Here is a 20,171-nt window from a genome sequence, read left to right as displayed (position 1 = left end):
AAAGGCGCACTGTGTGTGCCTGGTCCCAGCTGGGTTCCTGCTCAAAGCATAAGCCTTCTCTCTCCTGACTGCTGCCTTCACCGCCACCTCCAACCACGCTGCGTCTTCAGCCCAGGAGGCACATTAGCTAAATCTGTGGTCTACCCTGATTACGTTTTTGAGGAGCGCCAAACTAGGAATGGAGTCACGTCTGTTTACTTGTGGTAGTTTAGAAAAAAAAATATAGAGTGTACCCTTTTTAAAAAATAGTGTACCCTAAATAGAAAAACAAAAAATAAAAACAATGACAAAAACTGTCCATCGATTGTTCAAAAGCAATGCTCCTGGTAACATTTTTTGATGTTTAGTCCTTGTTTGTTGTTGAATGGACGTCATCCCAAACTCTCATCTTTATTAACAGCATGCTGTTCTGTGCTTAGCTCCAAAGCGAGACGTTTGATTTTGTTGTTGTTGTTGAAGATTATGCTTGAAACATTACTGTCCTATGTTGTCTTCCTTTCTTATCAACCAGCAGCACTTTATTTTATCCTAAATATGGCAGTTAATCTTCATTTGTATTTTCATTTTTCTTACTTTTTTTTTGGTTTTGTTATTTGAAACTTATTATCTGTGAAGACTATTTCCCTCGCCAAAATCTGTTTGCTTTTTTAAAATGGTGACGATCAGATTTACCCTCTAGGTCAGTTAACTAGCAGCTTGTCGAGTGCAAGTTATAAGATGAGGTGTCCAGGTGTAGGGCTGACTGGCTCCTCTGTGAAGCCACTAGTTTGGTAAAGCTTTGCTAGCCTGGGAGCTGCATCTGTGGATTGGATATTGCATAAATTCTTGTTACACAGCGCGGCGTGGAATTATCCCAGTGTGGGCACAGCAGACCATAAAATTCCATTTTGTTTCTGTTGCATAAACATAGGCTCACAAATAGTGTGATTATTTCTGGCCGACTCTAGCATCTTAGCTAGGAGGAAGATGTAGAAACCTATGAGTGCTTAAATGTATTATGAGCTTCCCAGCGTGAGCTGACCAAGTGCATTTGGCACTAGCCTTGAAAAGGGTCAAATATAACAACATCTAATTCCGTCATTTGCTCAGTTCTGACCGTGGGCAAGGCACTGTTCTCGTGGTTTCATTTGCCTCATCACAGCTAGCCTTCAGCATTGTAGTGTTTTATAGTCTCATTTTACAACGTTGGAATGGAGGTCCAGAGAGGTCATGAGACTTGGCACAGTTGCAAAGGAAGAGAAAGATGGTGGCATTTGAACCTGTATCCTTTGACCCCAAAACTTGTAACTACCATCATGACAGAAATCTTGGTCACATAGTCCGAAACAATTCACTTGTCTCACCGTTTCTTTGATCTTTATTGGTGATCCCTTGTAGATTTCTAGGAATTATGTGCCATGCTCTCTTCCTTGTCTCATTGTCTGTTGAGAGGCATGAGGAAGGCTAATCTTGACTAAGATTAGAGCTAGAAGAAACCAGTGAAACCCCCTACTTGCTGCTTTAATCTAAAGTCTGGAGAGGGGACTGCCAGTTAGGAAACCGATGTGAAATTGTGGTCAGACAAGCAAAACTGTTGGAGAAAAAACTTTTCTTGTTCTCCCTCTCCAAAGCACTATCTGCAGGAATGCAGTCAGGGGTTATAAACACATCAAACAGGGGAGGTATAAGGTAGTAAGAAATGGTAGAGCCTGAGCCTCTCTGCTCCCTGCATATCTTTGCCACTCTGTGCCACACAAAATGAAGCAGCCAGGAGTTTAGAGAAGACAGGGTGTCCATCAAAACCTCATGCTCCCTTCCATTTTAAGTTAAGAGAGTAACAATAATAAAATCTTAAAAACTTGGTGGCCAGTCAGAGTGTTGCTGGGATATGTATGACCTTGTGTTCTCTGCGTTAGAATATCTGTCTGTGAAGGCAGAGACCTTGTCTTTTTTTTATCTTCTTTGCCCTCTATTAGTAATTGTGTGTGGCACTCCATAGACACTCATTAAATGTTTTGCATCAATTGTAAGCCTTAGTTTTCTCATCTGTAAAATGGTCAAAATAACAGTTCACAGCTCAGGGTTTTTGAGAGAATAAAATAAGATTCTCAAAGTCACTCTGCTTATAGCATCTGGTGAAGTACAGTGATAACTAAAATGATGACTGTTAATAGTTTCCACTCATTGATTAATTGATTCCTACCATGTCACTCTTTGCTAACTTGGGAGCAATAAACTTTTGGAAACGATCATCTAAGATCTTTTCACATTAACAGTGGTGACTGTCACCCATCTTCTGCTCCTCTTTTGAGTCCCATTGTTTCCCTACATTTTCTAGAGTGTTTTTCAAACTCTGTGTCTCAGCAGTAGCAGTGAGATAATGTAGTAGATTTCCCCCTTGTCTCCTCAGTGATCCCAGTCTTTTCTTTCTTTGGCATTTATCTCAAACAAGTAATCAGAAGATCAGCTGGTTTGAAAATGGTATCCACTGGAGAAATTTACCCCGTTAGGTGTCTGTGCCGTCAAGCCCAGGGAAAACAAGTTTTCTCTCTGCAAGTGAGCCATGTGGGGGTCAGCCTGGGGGCCCCGCTTTCACTCCTGCACCCATGTTTTGGTGCCTGAATATTTCCTGGACTCAAAGATGCAGTTATAATTACCTCACTTTGTGAGAACAATTAGCTTGTTCTACTGGATGTTTTCATTCTCAGTGATAGGGGGAGTGTATCCAAGTTTTATATCCTAGTTAGCGTAAGAAGAAACCTGTCCGTCTTAAACACAGCTCTCATCACATTAAGTTCTGTATATGGAGATACATATGTATCTGTTTATTTTATATGAATTAGAATGAGGATCACTGACAGTATGTATTCTGATGAATGTCCGAGTACCCCTGGAGATGCATGCTTCCGTGATATACAGAGTGAATTATGTCCTAGCGTTTGCTCTGAGACCTGGATCTTCGCACCTGATCTGCCATTCAGAAAATCAGAGTGTCTTTTTCAGGCATGTGTATTTGCAGTCTTGTTTGTCTGCTACAACAATATTGCCCAAGTCACAGTGGCTTAAACAACCTGGTGAATTTCATTCCCATGTCATAGTCTGCAGCTAAGCAATTGAACGCTGATGTGGTGACAGGGTCGGAGACCTAGGCGCCTTCTGTCTTCTTATTCTGCCATCATGTCAGCCCTCCGGTCAGCTGGAAGGTCAGCTGTAGGGTAGGTCCCATTCCCTATATGTGCACAAACCCTGAGCTGTGTGTGCTACTTCCACCCTTGTCCTATTGATAAGACTTTACCCACATAGCTGCCAGGGAAGGTGGGCGAGGTGGTCAATTGGGTGGCCATTTGCCCAGATAAAACTGAAGGGTTCTTTTACTCATGTCCTTCCATTGAATTGATATGGTTTGTAATTCTGTCACCACTAGGAGTCTGCTTGTTCTGGTAAATGCTGTGTCTCAGGCATTCAGACCTGTAGGTGGCACAGCACTGAAGCATATCATGTATTGCTTGAATGAGTGAATGAATAAAATGGAGCCCATCTCATCTTTGGAGCTTCTTTGAGGGTGGAATTCTACACAAATCTGTTTTTCCCCCCTCTCATTGCTCTTCCTTCTATTCCAAGGATTTGCAGATCAAACCCACTCCCCATCCCAAGTACGTGCCTTTACTTTGTTCGAAGTCAGTCAGGTGCTAGGTGCAGCTCTCCCTGTGTTCCCCCACCCAGCACCCACATTTCTTTCAGCTGTCGCACGTTTTCATAAGCTAAGGTCCTTCCCTATACTTGTCTCTCACCTCCAAACACATTTCAGTTTTGCTCATTTCTCATTTAAAAGTGTGATCTACAGAAGGGAACATAGCTTCTCAGTTTTTCAAGTAACAGATGGAAAGCAAGCAGTCTGCTTCATGAGCTTTTGATGAGCACCTTGTCTTCTCCACATTCTTGACTGCAGCTTCTTTCTGTGTGGCCCAAAGTGGCCGAGATACACATGCTCTTACACACCCACCCACATGTGCTGCCCCACCAAAAACGCACATAAATAATCTTCACAGCAAGTAGAAGGCATGAACTTTCCTGACCCTTCTCTAGAAGATGGGAGAAGTAGGGCAGAGAGTCTAGGCATATGGAGTAGCTGGGTCAGTGATGCTTTGTGGGCCACTGTTAGTGTAGTGGCCCCTATGTAGGGATTCACTTTGCCCAGTGGCTTTACTGTTGATTTTTCTCTTTTTTCCTAGTGTCAGTTTCAGGTGCCCTCACCCCCTTTTTAAAACAATGTTATATTTTCTACGTATTTGCAAGATGTCTCAAATCCAATTGATTATATTAAGTATGTATATCTTAAAATTATGTTAGCATTAGCCACCCTTGCCTAAGCCTTGTTCTGACCTGGGCAGGGATCTAAACACTTCATTTAGAATATTTAATAACCCTTTAGAATGGTACCATTTCCATCCTCTTCAAGAAAGTTGAGGTCAAGCAAGGCAAGTAAGTTGCTCCGTTTTCCTATTCAGAAATGAGACTCAGTACCAGAGGTCTCATTCCAGAACTCATGCTCTTGAGCAGTCATTAAACTCTATCCACTGTGACTTGGAAGCTTGGCTTTTATCAGTGTGCACTAAAGAAATGATTAGTGAAAGCCAGAAACTAGACACAAGCAGCCCACCTCTGGAAGTCACACAGCAGTATATGTGTGTACACACACCAGTTGAAGCAGAACTGTGCCCAATCTGCTGGAGGAACAAACGAGGGCCAGAGGGGAGAGCTGTGTGTTGAAAAGGCCTCATTTCCATTGCAGCTACATTGCTCAAATGATGCCTTTCTCCTTTTCCTTAACATGTCTGCTGTGAAATGGGGATAAATCACTTTCAAGTTCTTCCTAACAAGGTGAGCGCTCTGGGTTATATCTCAGGCCTTTAAGGATGTGGAAATTGTGTGTTATTTATAACTGATATGTGAAGAGAATGACCAGAAGTGATAATAGGGAAGGAATACCTTCTGTGGTTTTATTTTATAAGAAAACAACCTTTGAAAACATCCCCTTGAAAAAGCCATACGAAGGAAAAGGATGTTTGTCTTAGAAGCAAAACTCGATTCTTGAAGAAGTTCCGAAAAGTGAGGTACACTTAAGAAATTCTTGCTTTTAAGCCTCACAGGTATCTTGTGCCCAGGCAGACTGGGGCTTTCTTTTTAAACATCTCTCAGCATGTTCTGAATTAAAATAGGAAACGTCTCTAAATAGTGCATCATTGCCCCCTGTCACTTAGCTGAGATACAGAATCCAAAGAAAGCACTCAGGATATTTCAGTTGCAAATATTTCAGTTTTCCCTTGAAAGATCTCAGTCTTGGAGGAGACCTAAACTGCGAGAGTCAGCAAGTAGTGGGATTGAATGTGCCCATCAGACCTGGCTTCATCACTGTGGCACATTGTCCCTTGGAATCCCGAGGGAGCTTATGCAAGGCTCACTACATTCTTATGTCATGGACTCGATGAGCTGCAGGCCCTTTAAACTAAACCCAGATTCTGGGCCAGCCCATCCTTAGATACTGGTTCTCATACCCAAAGTCTTAGAAGCCATTAGAAATCTCCTTATCCTCACTGAGAATTTAGAGTTGATCATGTATCCGTTACTCCCAGCAAACGCTTAAAAATGTAAAACCAACTTGCCTTTGATGAAGACAGCTGAAGAAATCTCCTTTTATGAGTTCTCTCTTCTTTTTGAGACCTGGCAACGTAGAAGCATTTTCACAGCTTCTTGCTTATTTTAGGCAGGAAACATGCAGCCAGAGTGATCATATTTTTAGATTTATAATAGGTGACGGCAAAAGGAGGACATTGCGCCCATCTAACTGCTGGTGCCACTTCCAACTACTAGCTCCAGTATATTTATTAACATCTTTTGAGTAAAGTCTTAAAATTATCTATTAAACATAATTTTTTACCCTTTCTGACAGATTACTGGTATTGCCAAGAAGCTTTTAAGCTGTAAATGAAAAGGAAAAACAACCCTGCATTTGATCTTGGGGTTTTTTTTTTGTTGTTGTTTTATTCCTGTGAATTCTCTTAGAATAGACTTTTGCCCTGGGTGCCTTTATTGGGATTTAAAATTATAACACCACCTTTTCCTTCTGTCTGGACTTAAGATTTCCCACTGTTCTAAGACTGCGTTTGAAGTTATCTATCTTATCTTAGTATAGGTTTTAAAACTGCTCTTCCTTTTAATCTAACTTTCTTTTCTCTGTAGTTAACCAAATCTGAATGGCTCATTTTTAACAAAGCTTTAATTTATTTTTCTTCCCTAGACGGCTTTTTCCTCCTCCCTTGCACAGTCTTTTTTCTTTTAAATTTTTTTCCAGATTTGGTTGGATAACCACATGGTATGGGTTTATAAACTTTTTTGTATGGCCATAAACTTTGAAAATGGGTTTTAAGAGAGTATTTTCACCATCTTATTCTGCAAATTAGAGATTTTCTGATCTGGAAAAAGACTTTTGGTATGGCTCGTATATTTCCCTGGAGTTTTATGTAAATTGAAATTTATTATGAATCAAGTTCTATTTTAGGTGTTCTTAAGGAATCTGTAAATGCCAGTAGAGAAGGGAAATTGATTTAGCATTCAGCACTCTATAATGGATATCGTGTTTGAAATGCTTAAGTACCCCACTTATATTAGTTATATTTTCCTAATAACCTTTCAGAAGGGCCTCCTAATGAAAGCTGTCACCAGTTTTTCATTTAGGGTGTGGTCCGTTGACATAGTTGCTGTTGCGCTATATTTTATACAAAACTTGAGTTTAAAGTGGAAAATGACAATTATTATTAAAATTATTTCCTAGAAGAAATGAAAAGGTAGATCTTCTGGAATGAGAAGAGGTCTTAGGATTGGTTAACTTTCCATGATTCAATATCCAGGAGTTGTAGATGGTGACAGATTTTTGCATTGGCTTTTCAATCCCATAGTAATTAATGTAAAAACTGCTCTTTCTTGTATGAATGGAAACTAAATTCAGACATTAATAATGACGTGATATGGCCTGCTGAAGTTGACTGTAAATGTGTCATTTCAGTCATTGTATGTTACTGAAGCTCCTGGGATAACCAGAAGTTGGTATAGCCACATGTCCACACTTCTGGTTTGGACACTTGTTTGGACGCTGTGCAGATTAGGCCAAACTGGTAGTCCCCCTTGTAGTGTGTTTGGGAGCATTATTTGCATAACTTCAGGAAACTTTTAAAAATGAAACATGGTTTTCTGATGCAAAGCAGCTCTATATTTATTCACAGTAGAACTGCAAATTGCAGTGGAATGAATAACTTGACATCATGTGCTGCTAAGCAGACCTCAAACAAGCACCTTACCTCCAGTAAGTTTCAAAACAGGATGCTTGCATAGCAGAACTGAGTGAATACCTGTAGAGCTCCTAAAAAGTCGTTAAGTGATGGAGCCTAAAGGAAAGCCAATGCTTAACGAAATTGCAGTGTCTTCACATATGGCTAAATCGCTCATCGTAGCAAAATGCTAAGCAAATATGGAGAAATTGCCTAAGATTTTCTAAGATTTTTATTTTGAGATATGGGCGTGTGAAAGAAGTGAGGTGCTGCATTTTGGAGAATGTAATCCATACTCTATTTCTGAAACCATGAGGTTCCGTTTTTATTAATAGTAAATGAAAGTTTGACAGATGTGTTTAACTTTATTCTCCTGCTTTGATCCAAGGATCTAAATAATGCTGACTTTTGCTATTTCAAAAATAATAATGATCTGTTTTGGAAAGCGGAATAGAACATTCTAGCTTGCCCTTTTATAAAGAGATGGAGTTTCTGTACCTGGAACTTATGGGTTCATGTTAGGTGGAGAGGCAGCAAAATCAAATGCTGGAGACCTTTCGAATTGAGTCGAAGGAAGTCAGGACTGGGTTCAAGTCTTCTCTTCATCACTACCTTTTTTTGTTGAATGGAATGTGCTTCACGAATATGGGTGTCATCCTGGCAGAGGACCATGCTAATCTCTGTATCATTTCAATTTTTAGTATAAGTGCTGCCAAAGTGGGCACATCACTACCTTGTTTCTGACGTTGTTGCATGACTTATACCTTCTGTACCTTCTTTAACGTTAAAAGAAAAAAGAAGTCGTTGTATAGGGCAATACGGCGTCAGTCATTCGGGTGACAAATTGGTATGGCACAAATTGCAAAGGTCACGCATGAAGGAATGAAATCTGAGTAATACTGGACTTTAGAACTTCTAATTCAAAATTGTGAGAAAATTCCGAAAGCGGTTTTGAGATTTATTTTTCACTTGCTGGCTTCTGTTCTAATTGTTTTTGCATCTGATTTGCCATATGCTCATATATGTCTTGTGATTATTTCCAGTAGGATTATATATTTTACTCAGGAAGAGACCAAATTCTATTCTGTTTTGTATTGAGTCCTATGGATTCAATCGATCCTTACTACCTGGTGGGCAAATAGACGTGGCCTGGTGGAAGTAATTCTGTCCTTGAAGTTGGACAGATTGGCATTCTGATCCCAACACCACGTACTGGTTCCTCTTGGGCAAACTGACTGATGGCAGTTGCATTATGTATTCTTCATGTGTTACATGGGAAGGAAAAGTCCTATCTCCCAAACTTGGATGGATCAAAGATGGCCATGAATTATTACTCTCTCGGAACCATTGTCCTGTTGTCTCCGAATGTGTTTCATCCAGGTAGAGCCCTTAGTGCAGTGCCTGAGATACGTGAGTCTCTATAAGGGCTTTCTCAGAGGGGGAAAGGATCAGTTGGGAGGCCATTGATTTGGGGGTCGTAAAATAGGAATTTGTGCTGAATTGACCTCTTGAATTTGGCCAGTTAAACACTCCCTTGCTTTTTTTGCCTTTTTTTTTTTTTTTGGCCCTTTTTAGAGCAGTTCTTAAATTGGCCATCTTGGCTGTAGATGGTCTTGAACAGTTTGGCTCACACCCTGTCGGTTTACATTTCATTTTTAAAGAAATGTTTGATGTGCTATCTAACATGTAAAAACATAGATATTTTTTTCTTTTCTTGAAACATCAGATACTTTGCATCATGACAAAAATTAGCCAGAGCCAAGCTGGCGCTGCTCCCCTTATCTGGATGGGTGCTCTTGCCTTAGCCGTGGTCCACACTTGTCCCTACTGCCTTCTAACTCAGAGGCCACATGTTAGTTGCTATTTGTCTCCACATATTTGCTGTTGTCTTCCAAGTAGCAGCTCTAAGTGAAATACCTGTTTTCTTTATCTACTTATTAAATAAGGGAAAATAAATTAGGCCAAGTTCATCCAGTGTTTCCCTTGACCCTATTATTGCCTGGCCCCTTTGGTCATTTGTATTTGGCACACTTTATTAGTGGAGGTCCAGTCAGGCCCAACAAGTATTTATTGTTCACTTTATGCTAAGTCCTGTGCTAGGTTCATTCACATCCTTCATTTCATTCTCCCAACTTGTCTTAGAGATAGATAATGATTATCATTTTTCTTTTTTCTCTCTCTCTCTTTTTTTTTTTTTGTTTTATTAGAGGGATGAAGAAATTGAGGCTCAGAGAAGTTTTTGAATTAGCCTCAGATTCCACAGCTGTTAACTAGAAGATCTAGGCACGTCACCCAGCCCTGGGCTGTTCTTGGTTATTTTTATCTCTGCTCCACCGTAGAAACCCTGCTCTAAATCTTGAAACAAAGATATGGTCAGTTCTCATTTTAATGTTGAAAATAGTCAAGAATGGATTATATTTCCATTAAGTACCTTTGTTTTTGTCCCAGGGTATAGAAAAATGTGATTTAAAAAAAAAAAAAAAAAAAGAGGACTTAGGCTAAGCCTTCTTCCCAAAGATAAATTATGATGCAAAGTAAAGAGTAGCTTCTCCTTCAAGTAGACACTTCAGACTTCCAGAATATTGTTTACAATCGGGAGACAGGCAGCATTTATAGTTAGAGTGGGGGGACCCGTGTCCACAGATGTTTGTCATGTGTCTGGAAGCAGCTGTGTTCTCCAGATATAGACAGTTACTTTGCTTTGCAGCATTGAATACTCCAGCAATGCCCACAAGTCACTGCACCATTCACGTGATTTGTGTATCCGTCGTTGTGTTTTTTGTTTTTTTTTTGTCTTGGTGTCCTTGTGTTTTCATTACAAGTTTTATTCCTGATGTTTGAGCACAAACATTCAGAGGCAGAAAAATCTCCATGTCAAAAACAGATTCGTGTACATTTAAAATGATGGTTTGTAGTTTAAAGAGAATTGAATTAGGGGGTAGAATTTGCGAGTTTTTGGCCTACGCCTAGTCTTGTCTAGAACTTGGGGCCTATCGTTTCCTTGTTCTGAGTCTCCTTTCTAAAAATGTGGATATATAAATGCTAATAAAACCACATATAGTAGTTGTCACCTTGTAGGATTACACTTCTTGTGCAATAATGAAGAACAAAGAGCAGTTAATAGATTTTTAAAGAAAGAGTGGCTTTCACAATGCGGTTGATTTCCCAGCGTCCTCATCATGCCCTAAAGTACTTCCTTCTCTTGCCGGGATCCTTGGAAAAGGTTCACACCCATCAAAGCAGGTATGGAAGGAGAGGACCTGTGCTGTCATTGGATTGGGTGGCCGACCTTTAACAGATGCCTGGAGGTCATCGCCAGGCCCAAGTCTGGAGAAGAGAGCAAACTGAGCAGCAAGGGTTTTGGGGGTAGTGTCCCACCTGGCGCTACCTCTATACTTCGTGTAGCTCAGTTACACTGAAAGTAATTGCATTTTAAAATTTAATATATGTTGAGCAAGCCCTATATGCCGGAGATACAGCAGCAAACAAAATAACCACATTTCATCAGTTTCTCAACCTCAGCACTATTGGCATCTTGCGGGGAGGTCCTGTGCATTGTAGGAGGTTTAACAATGTCCTTGGCCTCTACCCACTGGATGTCAGAGGTAGTGCCTCCTGGTGTGACCATCTCTCTAGATGTCATCCAGATATCCCCTGGGGAACAAAATCGCCCTGGGTTGAGACGATGCGCGATTTTCATGTAATAGCGTGCCTATCATTGGGTTGCTTCTTAGACCTCTTGTAATTAGGATTGGCAAGGGCGCTGTCCTTCTGATGTGTGGGGGACGTTGTGTGGTAGGTGGACACAGCACGTCAGTCATTGTCATCGTTTCCTCCAGCTCCGTTCTTAGCTCACAGTGACCTGGCGGCAGTGAGAGTCCGCAGCCTAAATTAAGGTGAATTCAAGTCCCCCTCAGTTTGACTTTATGACAGGCGGAATCTCCCTTTTCCAAAGGGCCAGACAACCTCATGCTCCACTCTAATCAAATTGTCTGTGGTTTCAAGCCTTTTGAATTCATCAGGGGATGGCTAGAGTAGTTGTCAGGCTTTGCCTTGCCGAAGTATAATCTTGAAACAGTTTTGTTTTTCAATTTTAATCTGTACTCTTTTCCTCTGAGATGTATTACTACCCGTGATATATGGACTGTTCTTTGTTGGTTGGTTGGTTGGTTGGTTTGTAATTAATTGCATGATCTGTATGATTTTAGCTTCTGCATCAAAACCTTTTGAAACCCAAAGTGGAGTCTTTGGCCAGCTGGCTCCGCCCCCGCCCCGCCCCGCCCCTTACTGAAATTCCCCTTGGTGTCAAAGATAGTACTTTGGAAAGTTCTCCCTGAGATCTGCCCTACAGACTGCAGTGGTTTTGCTGAGAATGGCAGTTAAGTCACAATGTATCTCAAGAAGACCTCCATTGAATGGATATGTTTCTCTTTCTTTCCTTCACCTGGTTGTACTGTGAGATGTGTCTGCATGGAATAGCACAGAGGCACATCTGAATTCGTGATGATTAAACAGGAGGTCCGTACGTGTTTTAAGTCTTGGCCAACACGTTATAAACCAAATCTCAGAAACGTCTTAATCTAGTAGGAAATTTTGTATACTTTGACAGACATCTGGTGAAACATCTGATCCAGCTGACACTGAAAGTTCTTGAAGGAAAACTTAAAATCGAGGCACATCTGGGAGATTGCGTGAACTCCCCTGAACCTCAAAGGATATCTCTGGTCTACAGCTTTCTCTGGTAGACTGTGACTGCATACTGTGAAGATACATTAGTTTTGTCTCTTCAAGTTAACAAGGGCTACCCTTTTGTGGAGCACTTACTGTGTAGCCAGGCACTGTCCTGAGAACTCCGAATGTAGAATCAAAGCTGATTTAGATCATGAGGGTCAGGCCCAGCAGCAGACGTTACTGTTCCTATCCCATAGGTGAGAGAAATAAAGCACAGAAACATGAAGTAGCTTGCCTAAGCTAGATGGTTATTAAACATCATTGTTGACACGAGCTTTCCTCTCTCTGCCTTGCCAAGTTTTTTGACTGATAGACTCATTCATTCATTCAAGGTATTTTCACTCTTGTCTCTTCTTGTACAAACTATAAATTGTTACTTAGAATACTGGACTTGTGATTTAGTTATTGAATATTTAGACAGCACAAAATTAAACACTGATTTTGCTGGCAGGCCTGTAAGGTGTTTCTGGGGATTAGTATTTTGTGTCTTCCTCATCTAATCCCCAAATCAGCTCCACCCTCATTAGCAATAAATAAAATCACACAGGATGATAAGTTTCAAATTTTCTGTCTACCAGATCTATAATCAAAGCTGTGCTCTGAGGAACTCTACCATTGGCAGAAGCTGAGAAACAAAACACACTTTTTAATGCAATAAATAAAAACGTAATTCCTGCTATGTTTGAGAGGTTTGGAACGGGGAACAGAAAAGGCTTTAATTTGGGGAGCAGAGAAGATTTATTTAGAAGTGATTTTCTAATGACTTAGGTTATAATTAAGAAGAATGAAGGAAGAGCATCAGGAATCCCCCATCAACCCTCGCCCCCCCCCCCCCCCCCCACACACACACACTGTTCTGTGGGACCATTGAGTAGTGAGTCTGTGGCCACCTTCAAAAGTGTTCTTTCTGTGGCAGGAATTGCTGTGTGCAGATTTTATTCCCAGTGGAATGCTTATCCACAGGTAAGCCGAGCACAGATATGTTGCATTGCCAAGGATTTAACTCTGTCTTGATTGTAAATGAGAGGCCAAAAATACCTGTGCTCAGTAATTAGTACGGCTTATTACATCAGTGTGCCATTTTGGCACTGCTCTCTTCTGTTGCAGAAATTTGAAGACATCTGTTTACTTTCAACTCTGAAAGACCTTTTCCAGCGCAGTCAATCAGTAGGACACGAGCAGGTTCTTCCATTAGATTTCCTCTTGGTATCTTATCTCTTCTAGAACATTTTTACCAAATGATTGCAAATTAGTGAAAACATTTGAACAAATTTAGACATAGTATGATGAGAAGTGACAGCTCCTTTATAAAGGAACTAGCGTTCTGTTAAAATCCGTTCTTGGGGAATGTGTGCTCTGGTTAAGTCAGGAAGAGGTTCTGAGGTTTCCAGCAGAGATTCATTCCTTTATAGAAAAGGCCCAGGTTTCTTTTTAAAATCACCAAAGTGGACTGACCAAGATGACAGTGCTTTCTTTCTGCAGTGATAATTAGTCCAGCATAACTATATCAGCATTTGGGCTTTTGATCCCATGCTAATTGGTGGGCCTGCAGAAGGAGATAAACTTTTATGGATTGAAGGTCAGTTTTGTGGTTGGCCTGTGTAACGAGCATCTTTTCAACATATATAGAATTATTGTTTAAAAATGCACAACCAAAAACGACAATTCACAACAATTTATGAAACTACCTTACGATGGAATGGACAATGGTTGATTTGTACCTGAGGAATTTATACATATAAAACACAATGGGGGTGGGGGGCGGCCTGATGGCTCAGGCTGTTGGAGCTCCATGCTCCTAACTCCAAAGGCTGCCGGTTCAATTCCCACATGGGCTAGTGGGCTCTCAACCACAAGGTTGCCAGGTTCGATTTCCCACAAGGGATGGTGGGCAGAGCCCCCTGCAACTGATTGAACACGGCACCTTGAGCTGAGCTGCCACTGAGCTCCCCGGATGGCTCAGTTGGTTGGAGTGTGTCCTCTCAACCACAAGATTGCCTGTTCGACTCCCGCAAGGGATGGTGGGCTGCGCCCCCTACAACTAGCAACCGGCAACTGGACCTGGAGCTGAGCTGGGCCCTCACAACTAAGATTGAAAGGACAACAACTTGACTTGGAAAAAAGTCCTGGAAGTACACACTGTTGCTTAATCAAGTCCTGTTCCCCTTCCCCAATAAAATCTTAAAAAAAACACACACACACACGGGGTGAATGAATTTCTGCAGTGATGGTTCTGACCAGTGCCTGGGCAACATAGGAATGGCAGATGGAGACAAAGTGCACAGAGGTACACAGTGAAGGGATAAAAATTGGAATTTATGGACTGAAGTAATTGAAAAGTCCTGGGCTGGTTCTGGGTCTCCGCTTGACTATGTCTTGTGTGCCTCTGCCTGGTTTGGCTTCCTTTCTAGGTGGGTCCTTTCCTTGTTATGAGATTTTCAGCATTCCTGGGCTTAAGTCAGTCACCCTTATGGCTTGCAATACCAATGGAATAAGGGCTTTCCCCCCCCTAACATTTCCTGCAAAGGTCTGATAGTTAGAGCAGTTTCTCTCTTTCTCTATGCATCCAGAGGGATGTGTCTGTCTGATTGTTAGGTCTGGATTTCTGCCTGTCTCTTTTTTCAGAGGAGGTCCTGGCACCTTGCTTGCCTTTTTCAGAAAGACTGAGTATGGACTGAGGTGATAGTTACCCAAAAGGAAATACACGTGTGTCATCATACGGAGAGGACTCAAAGCTGGCTAGGCAAGAACAACACCTGTTTTATAAGGAATTAGGAGGGAAACTGTGGTCTGTTCATTCATTCATTCATTCATTCATCTTTTCAGCAAAGAATTATTGGGCATATACTATACCTAGGCATTATTCTAGGTGCTGGGAGTTCAGTAGTGCACAGAACACCCCCAAATCCCTTTCTTCATTGAGCTTATTGTATTTTCATGCTGTTGGTGGAGGGGTCAAAAATAGGTGAGGTATGTTCTCCAAATACTGTATAGATACAATAAAGGGCAGAGAGATTGACTGGTTCTGAAGTGGCAAAAATAATCAAGGGAGTAAGAGATGGGGCATATTAGAAAAGAAGAGAGAAAGGATGTAGAAATGTTTGACCATCTCTGAAGAGGAGGCTGACAGTGGATACCTGGAGTATTTTATAAAGCACACAGGGATTTAGCTTATGTGTGTAAAGAGCCTTCTTCTTAATTGGGAGTGAGAGTTAATGTATTTACCTTTGAGGATGCAGTCATGATACTGTGTTATTTTAGATTCTTTGCCTTCCCTGGAAGAAGCACTGAGTTGATGATCTAATAGCTTGTTACCACTCTTAATGTCTATGATTATCTTTGTCACAGTGGGAATATAGCTGTCAGGAAAAGAACAAAGCATTTCTTTTTCACTTTCAGTAACAGAGCTCAACTTGCTAACACTCCAGAGAGTCAAAGGCACTTAACGAAATATATAAAGAAAATAATGCCATGGGACCTTAACATGTCATGGTTTTTAATGGGAATGCTCAAATGGTCTGGCCAAAGGCCTGATTTTTTTTCTTTTTAATTCCCCCTAAGGTCTTTCTTGTTTAGCATGTGACCCGCTGACTTTAAAAACAAGGAAAATGGGTATAAAAGGGCTTTTTGTCACTGTGGAAAAAGTGGGATTTAAATGAGGTGGAAAATTATAATAACACAGCTTTTCTTATTGATGGTAACAGAATGTTGATTATGTAGCTGTTTATTTTTTGAGGGATACAAGTATGTAGGAAAGGATCTGATACAGGCTGTCTGATTAAGGAGAGTAGCTTCAGAAATTGAGTATGGGAGCAGAATCAGGGTCTGGGCATTGGAGGGGGAGAATCCACGATCCAGGTGAGGTTTCGTGCAGCCTTTACCCTGTGCCTAATGTATTTTATCTTTTGTACAGCTCACCCTGCTTGGGAACCAGCATTGTCCTAATTTTACAGGTGAGGAGTTTGACAGAGAGAGGTTAAGAAACTAAGTTCCCACAGTTGCCAAATGGCAGCTCAGGCATTGAAACCCAGGACATTTCTCCTTCCTAAGCCTTTGGTTTTTAACCACCGCCTGGCCGATCTCAGACCATCTGGTAAACTTTGAAAAGGTGATCAGGACCCTGCCTCCAAGATCCCCTGAGTGGTTTTGCATGACCAGTTAAGATAAAGTCTTAAATACTTTGCATGGACTACAAAGTTCTTTCTGAACCTGCTCCTGAGTTGTGCTGTCTTTCCTGATACTCGCTTTGCTCCCATCTCTCTCCCGTCTTTGAATTGCCACCATCTTGTTTCCTGTTGTGCCTGTGCAGTTTTGCTTACACCTTTATTATGAAGTAATGCCTCCTATTGTATTTTTCTGTTGCTTGGCTCTGGGAACTTCTGGGAGTTCCAGTCTTGCAAAAGTTTTATATTGTTATTATTTTTGTTACAGAGTAGGTATTCGATGAAGTAAATGCTGAAAGAAAAAGTGTAAGTGGTACATTTGAAAGGACTAGTAATTCTTGGTATTTCTTTTCGGATGTAAGCCTCAAGTAGAACTTAAGAAGCGGCAATAATGTTGTACATGGTTTTTATTAATATCTTAAAAAATTCTCTATTGCGAGTTTTTCTTTGTGTGGTTGTGTTAAGGAGAGATTGCATTTGCTGTCTTGCACCTCTGGTGTGCTAGCCCCCACTATCTGTGGTTTCCTAATCTGTGGTTTCAGTTACCTATGGTCAACTGTGGTCCGAAAAAATTAAGTAGAAAATTCCAGAAATAAACAGTTCATACGTTTTAAATTATGCACCATTCTTAGTAGCATGATAAAAATCTCATGCTGTCCCTCTTTGTTCTGCCTGTAACGTGAATCGTCTCTTTGTCTAGCATTATCCGTACTGTATAGGCTCCGAGCCTGTTAGTGACTTGGTAGCTGTTAGGTTCTCAAATCTTTTATCACAGTATCCTGTGTTTGTGTTCAAGTTACCCTTGTTTTACTTAATAATGGCCCCAAAGCGCAAGAGTAGTGATGCTGGCGATTGGGATACACAAACGAGAAGTCTTAAAGTGCTTCCTTTCAAGTAAAAGAAAAGTTCTTGACTTAAGGATATCGTATGTTGAGGTTGCTAAGATCTACAGTAAAAATAAATCTTCTATCCATGAAATTACCTAATGTATAAATTAAATTTTATCATAGGTATGTATGTATAGGAAAAAAGCACAGTAGATATCGGCTTTGGCACTACCTGACATTTTAGGCATCCACTGGGGATCCTGGAATGTGTCCCTTATGGGGAGACTGCCGTAATTGGGTGAAAAAGTCATCATTCACTTAGGAAATCTTGATTCATACCTCATCTGGCTGATTCAACCCTCGTAATTATTTTACCATATTTTTGCCTGCTACAGGAAATGTGCAGTTGCGTATTTTTAGATCCTTAGGTTTAAATTATTAATAGAGTCAAAACTGGAAAGAGAGCTCAGGTACTATTACATGGCGGGCTGTAGTCATAAACATTTTCATGGCGAAGAATAGAGTGCCCTGGGATAAATCACGGAGGCTTTGCAGTAATCCTTTGATTCTGGATGTGGAGACAAGCTCTTCCTGTATAAATGAACCCAGGAGACTCCAAACCATCCCATCTTTCCCTTTTAGGTCACTGTCTTTGCAGAAGTTGCATCGAGGGAACTTGGAACTGGATAAAAAAAATAATTTTCCTAAGTAGTGTAAGAGACTGTGGATTGTCCGTTAGCTCTGAAAGGCAGTAACCACTGTCAGATGTGATCATGCATACCCATGCAGAAAGTAGGAATGCTTCAGTCTATTTCACCTCCTTCTGATCTTATCTTTTATATTGGAAAAGAGTCGTCTCCCCTCCCAATTGAACTCTTTCTCCTAGTTACTAGAATTGGAAGTGACAATCACTTCTAGTCTAGTCTGTCCGGTGTTTTCTATGAGGCCTCTTCTACAACTAGATAGCAAGTGTGATGTCCTTTCTTATTGGTTTCTTACTGGCCGCCTCAAACTATAGCTTTTAGTTATATAGGTTTCATAGTAATTCCATCTTTTCAAAATTTTCTCGGAATTCTTGTTCCTTAACCTATGTAGACGATATCTTTGTGTATTTTGGAAATATATCCTTTCACTTAGTACTGTACTTATCCCAGCATGCCTATATATTTTCTTCAGGCAGCCTTTTCAGAAACATACTTCATCTTTGTGTGGTAGTAGGAATTCTTGACGTGTTTAGATCTGGATCAATGAGCAGCAGGGTGCGTCCCAACGTGTCCTCTGTCCTTGGTCTTCCTGAGGACAGAGGACTCACTGCATGTTCCTGTGTATCTCCAGTGCCCATTTCCGGGCCTGGCTCTGAGCAGTCTACAGAAAATGTTTGTGGGAGAATGTGCAAGGATTTCTTCTTGGCGACAGCTTACTAAATACTGATTGCTTACCAAGTACAGAAAGTGTGTGCTCTGTTTGTTGCCCATGGAATTGGTTGTTGCTGTGAATTCCTCTTTGTCTAACTGGTATCAACAAATTACTCAAACCCAAATCAAAAATTGTAGACTCAGAATCTCACTATTTCTCAGATCTGAGAAGGACAGGCAGGTTATTTTTAGCTGTTTTTAGAAGGACAGCAAGGCTTCTCCCCGCCCGCCCCCAAAGCCACCACTGACCTCATAGGATCACCTGAGTACCTGGCTTGTCAGTCAGGATTTTAAAGTTTTTGTGGGTAATTTTGCTTTGAGCAGTGAAGGAGAATTCTTTGCCGTTTTGTGCTCAGGCCATCATGTTAACCACATCAAGGGTCTGAATGATAAAAGGGTTGAAGCATTGTCATTCATGAAATCCCTGTAACTGTTGGAATTCCTCTGAGGACCTATCTGGAGCTTCCTTCTGAGCTCACTCTGTACACTGCCTCCCCAGGCAACCTCATAATGGCTTAAATTACCATCTATTGCAGGAGCGCTCTCCAGTTGATATTTCTGGCTGAGATCTCCCTTTTGATCCTAAAGACTGTAGCCTCCTTTCCCCTTGACACCTCGGGTTCCTCAGGGCACCTTAAAACCAAGCTCAGTATTCAAACCCCCCCATTCTACTTTTTTTTTAACACCTCCAACCTGTGTCCTTTAAGTCCTTCCTGTCCCAATGAATGGGAAGAACCATAAGTCAATTCGCAGTAGCCCCAAACCTGGCATTCCTTTCTCCCTCCATCTATGTTCATCATTAGCCAGCTTATGCCAGTTTTACCTCTGAATGTGTCTGGAATCCATTTTGTTCCCCGTACTCACTGCCACCACTCGAATCATCTCTTGCCAAGATGACTGTGGAAACCTTGGGAAACCTCTCCAGGTTTGCTTTCTTGTGACCCCACTCTTGCATGGAAGCCTGGAACATCTTCTGAAAATGGAAATATAACTGTCACTCCTTTGTTGACAAACTTTCAGTGGCTTTGCATTGGTCTGAGGATACATTCCAGAATCTACGATGGCTTTTCGTTGTGATCTCTCCCTGCCTACCTTCCTTGCCCCACATCGAGTCCACAATTTCCCTGCAATCCCTGTATCTACAGCTATAACCATGTCTCCTCGGCAATCTTCCGCAGCTCCCAGCCTTGCTTTTCACTGTCACCTGGTCAGATTCTAGGTCGTGCAGCAGGGCTCAGCTTAAATCACTTCCTTCAGAAGGCTTCTCTCACTCCCGCGTATGTCAGAGCCTCACTCACTCTCCCAGCACCCAGCATCACCTTTGTTCTGCTGCCGAAGGTTAAGGATTACTTGAGAGGAGCAAAAATAAAGCAGAGGTACTGGTGTAGCATTCAGACAAAGGGAATGGTTAGAAAAGGAATTGCTGACTTTCTGTTGTTGACTTTGTCTTTTGGTACGTAGACACCTGGACATAACCTAAAATGGCTACATACTCTGAGTCCACCTACATGACATTCTGGAAAAGGCAAAACGACTAGAGGCAGAAAGAAGGTAAATTAGATGAGTGGTTGACCGGAGTTGGCGGGTGGGGAAGGGATAAATAGGCAGAGCACAGAGGAGTTTTACGGTAGGGAAAATACTCTGTGTGATACCATAATGATGGCTACCTGTTATTCCACATGGGCCAACCCATAGAATGTGCAACACCAAGCGTGAACCCTGAGGTAAACT

At 41.3% G+C, this 20,171-nt stretch overlaps 2 protein-coding genes across 5 annotated transcripts in view; one reads left to right on the top strand and one right to left on the bottom strand.

Moving 5' to 3' along the window:
* The window catches only part of PTPRG (protein tyrosine phosphatase receptor type G), a 705,739-nt gene that overhangs the window by 342,667 nt on the left and 342,901 nt on the right, over positions 1-20,171 (top strand). The gene's annotated exons all lie outside the window — the stretch shown is intronic.
* Positions 1-20,171, bottom strand: part of LOC308507327 (small ribosomal subunit protein eS7-like) — a gene marked incomplete at both ends in the record, with an annotated part of 37,888 nt that overhangs the window by 17,539 nt on the left and 178 nt on the right. Inside the window, one exon of the mRNA XM_081072189.1 lies at positions 19,264-19,413. Within this exon, the coding sequence (XP_080928315.1) occupies positions 19,264-19,413 (150 nt within the window). The remainder of the gene's footprint in view (positions 1-19,263; positions 19,414-20,171) is intronic.

Source organism: Rhinolophus hipposideros (genome assembly GCF_964194185.1).
Source record: "Rhinolophus hipposideros genome assembly, chromosome: 14".
Classification (NCBI taxonomy): domain Eukaryota; kingdom Metazoa; phylum Chordata; class Mammalia; order Chiroptera; family Rhinolophidae; genus Rhinolophus; species Rhinolophus hipposideros.
This window is presented reverse-complemented; position numbering and strand designations above follow the sequence as displayed.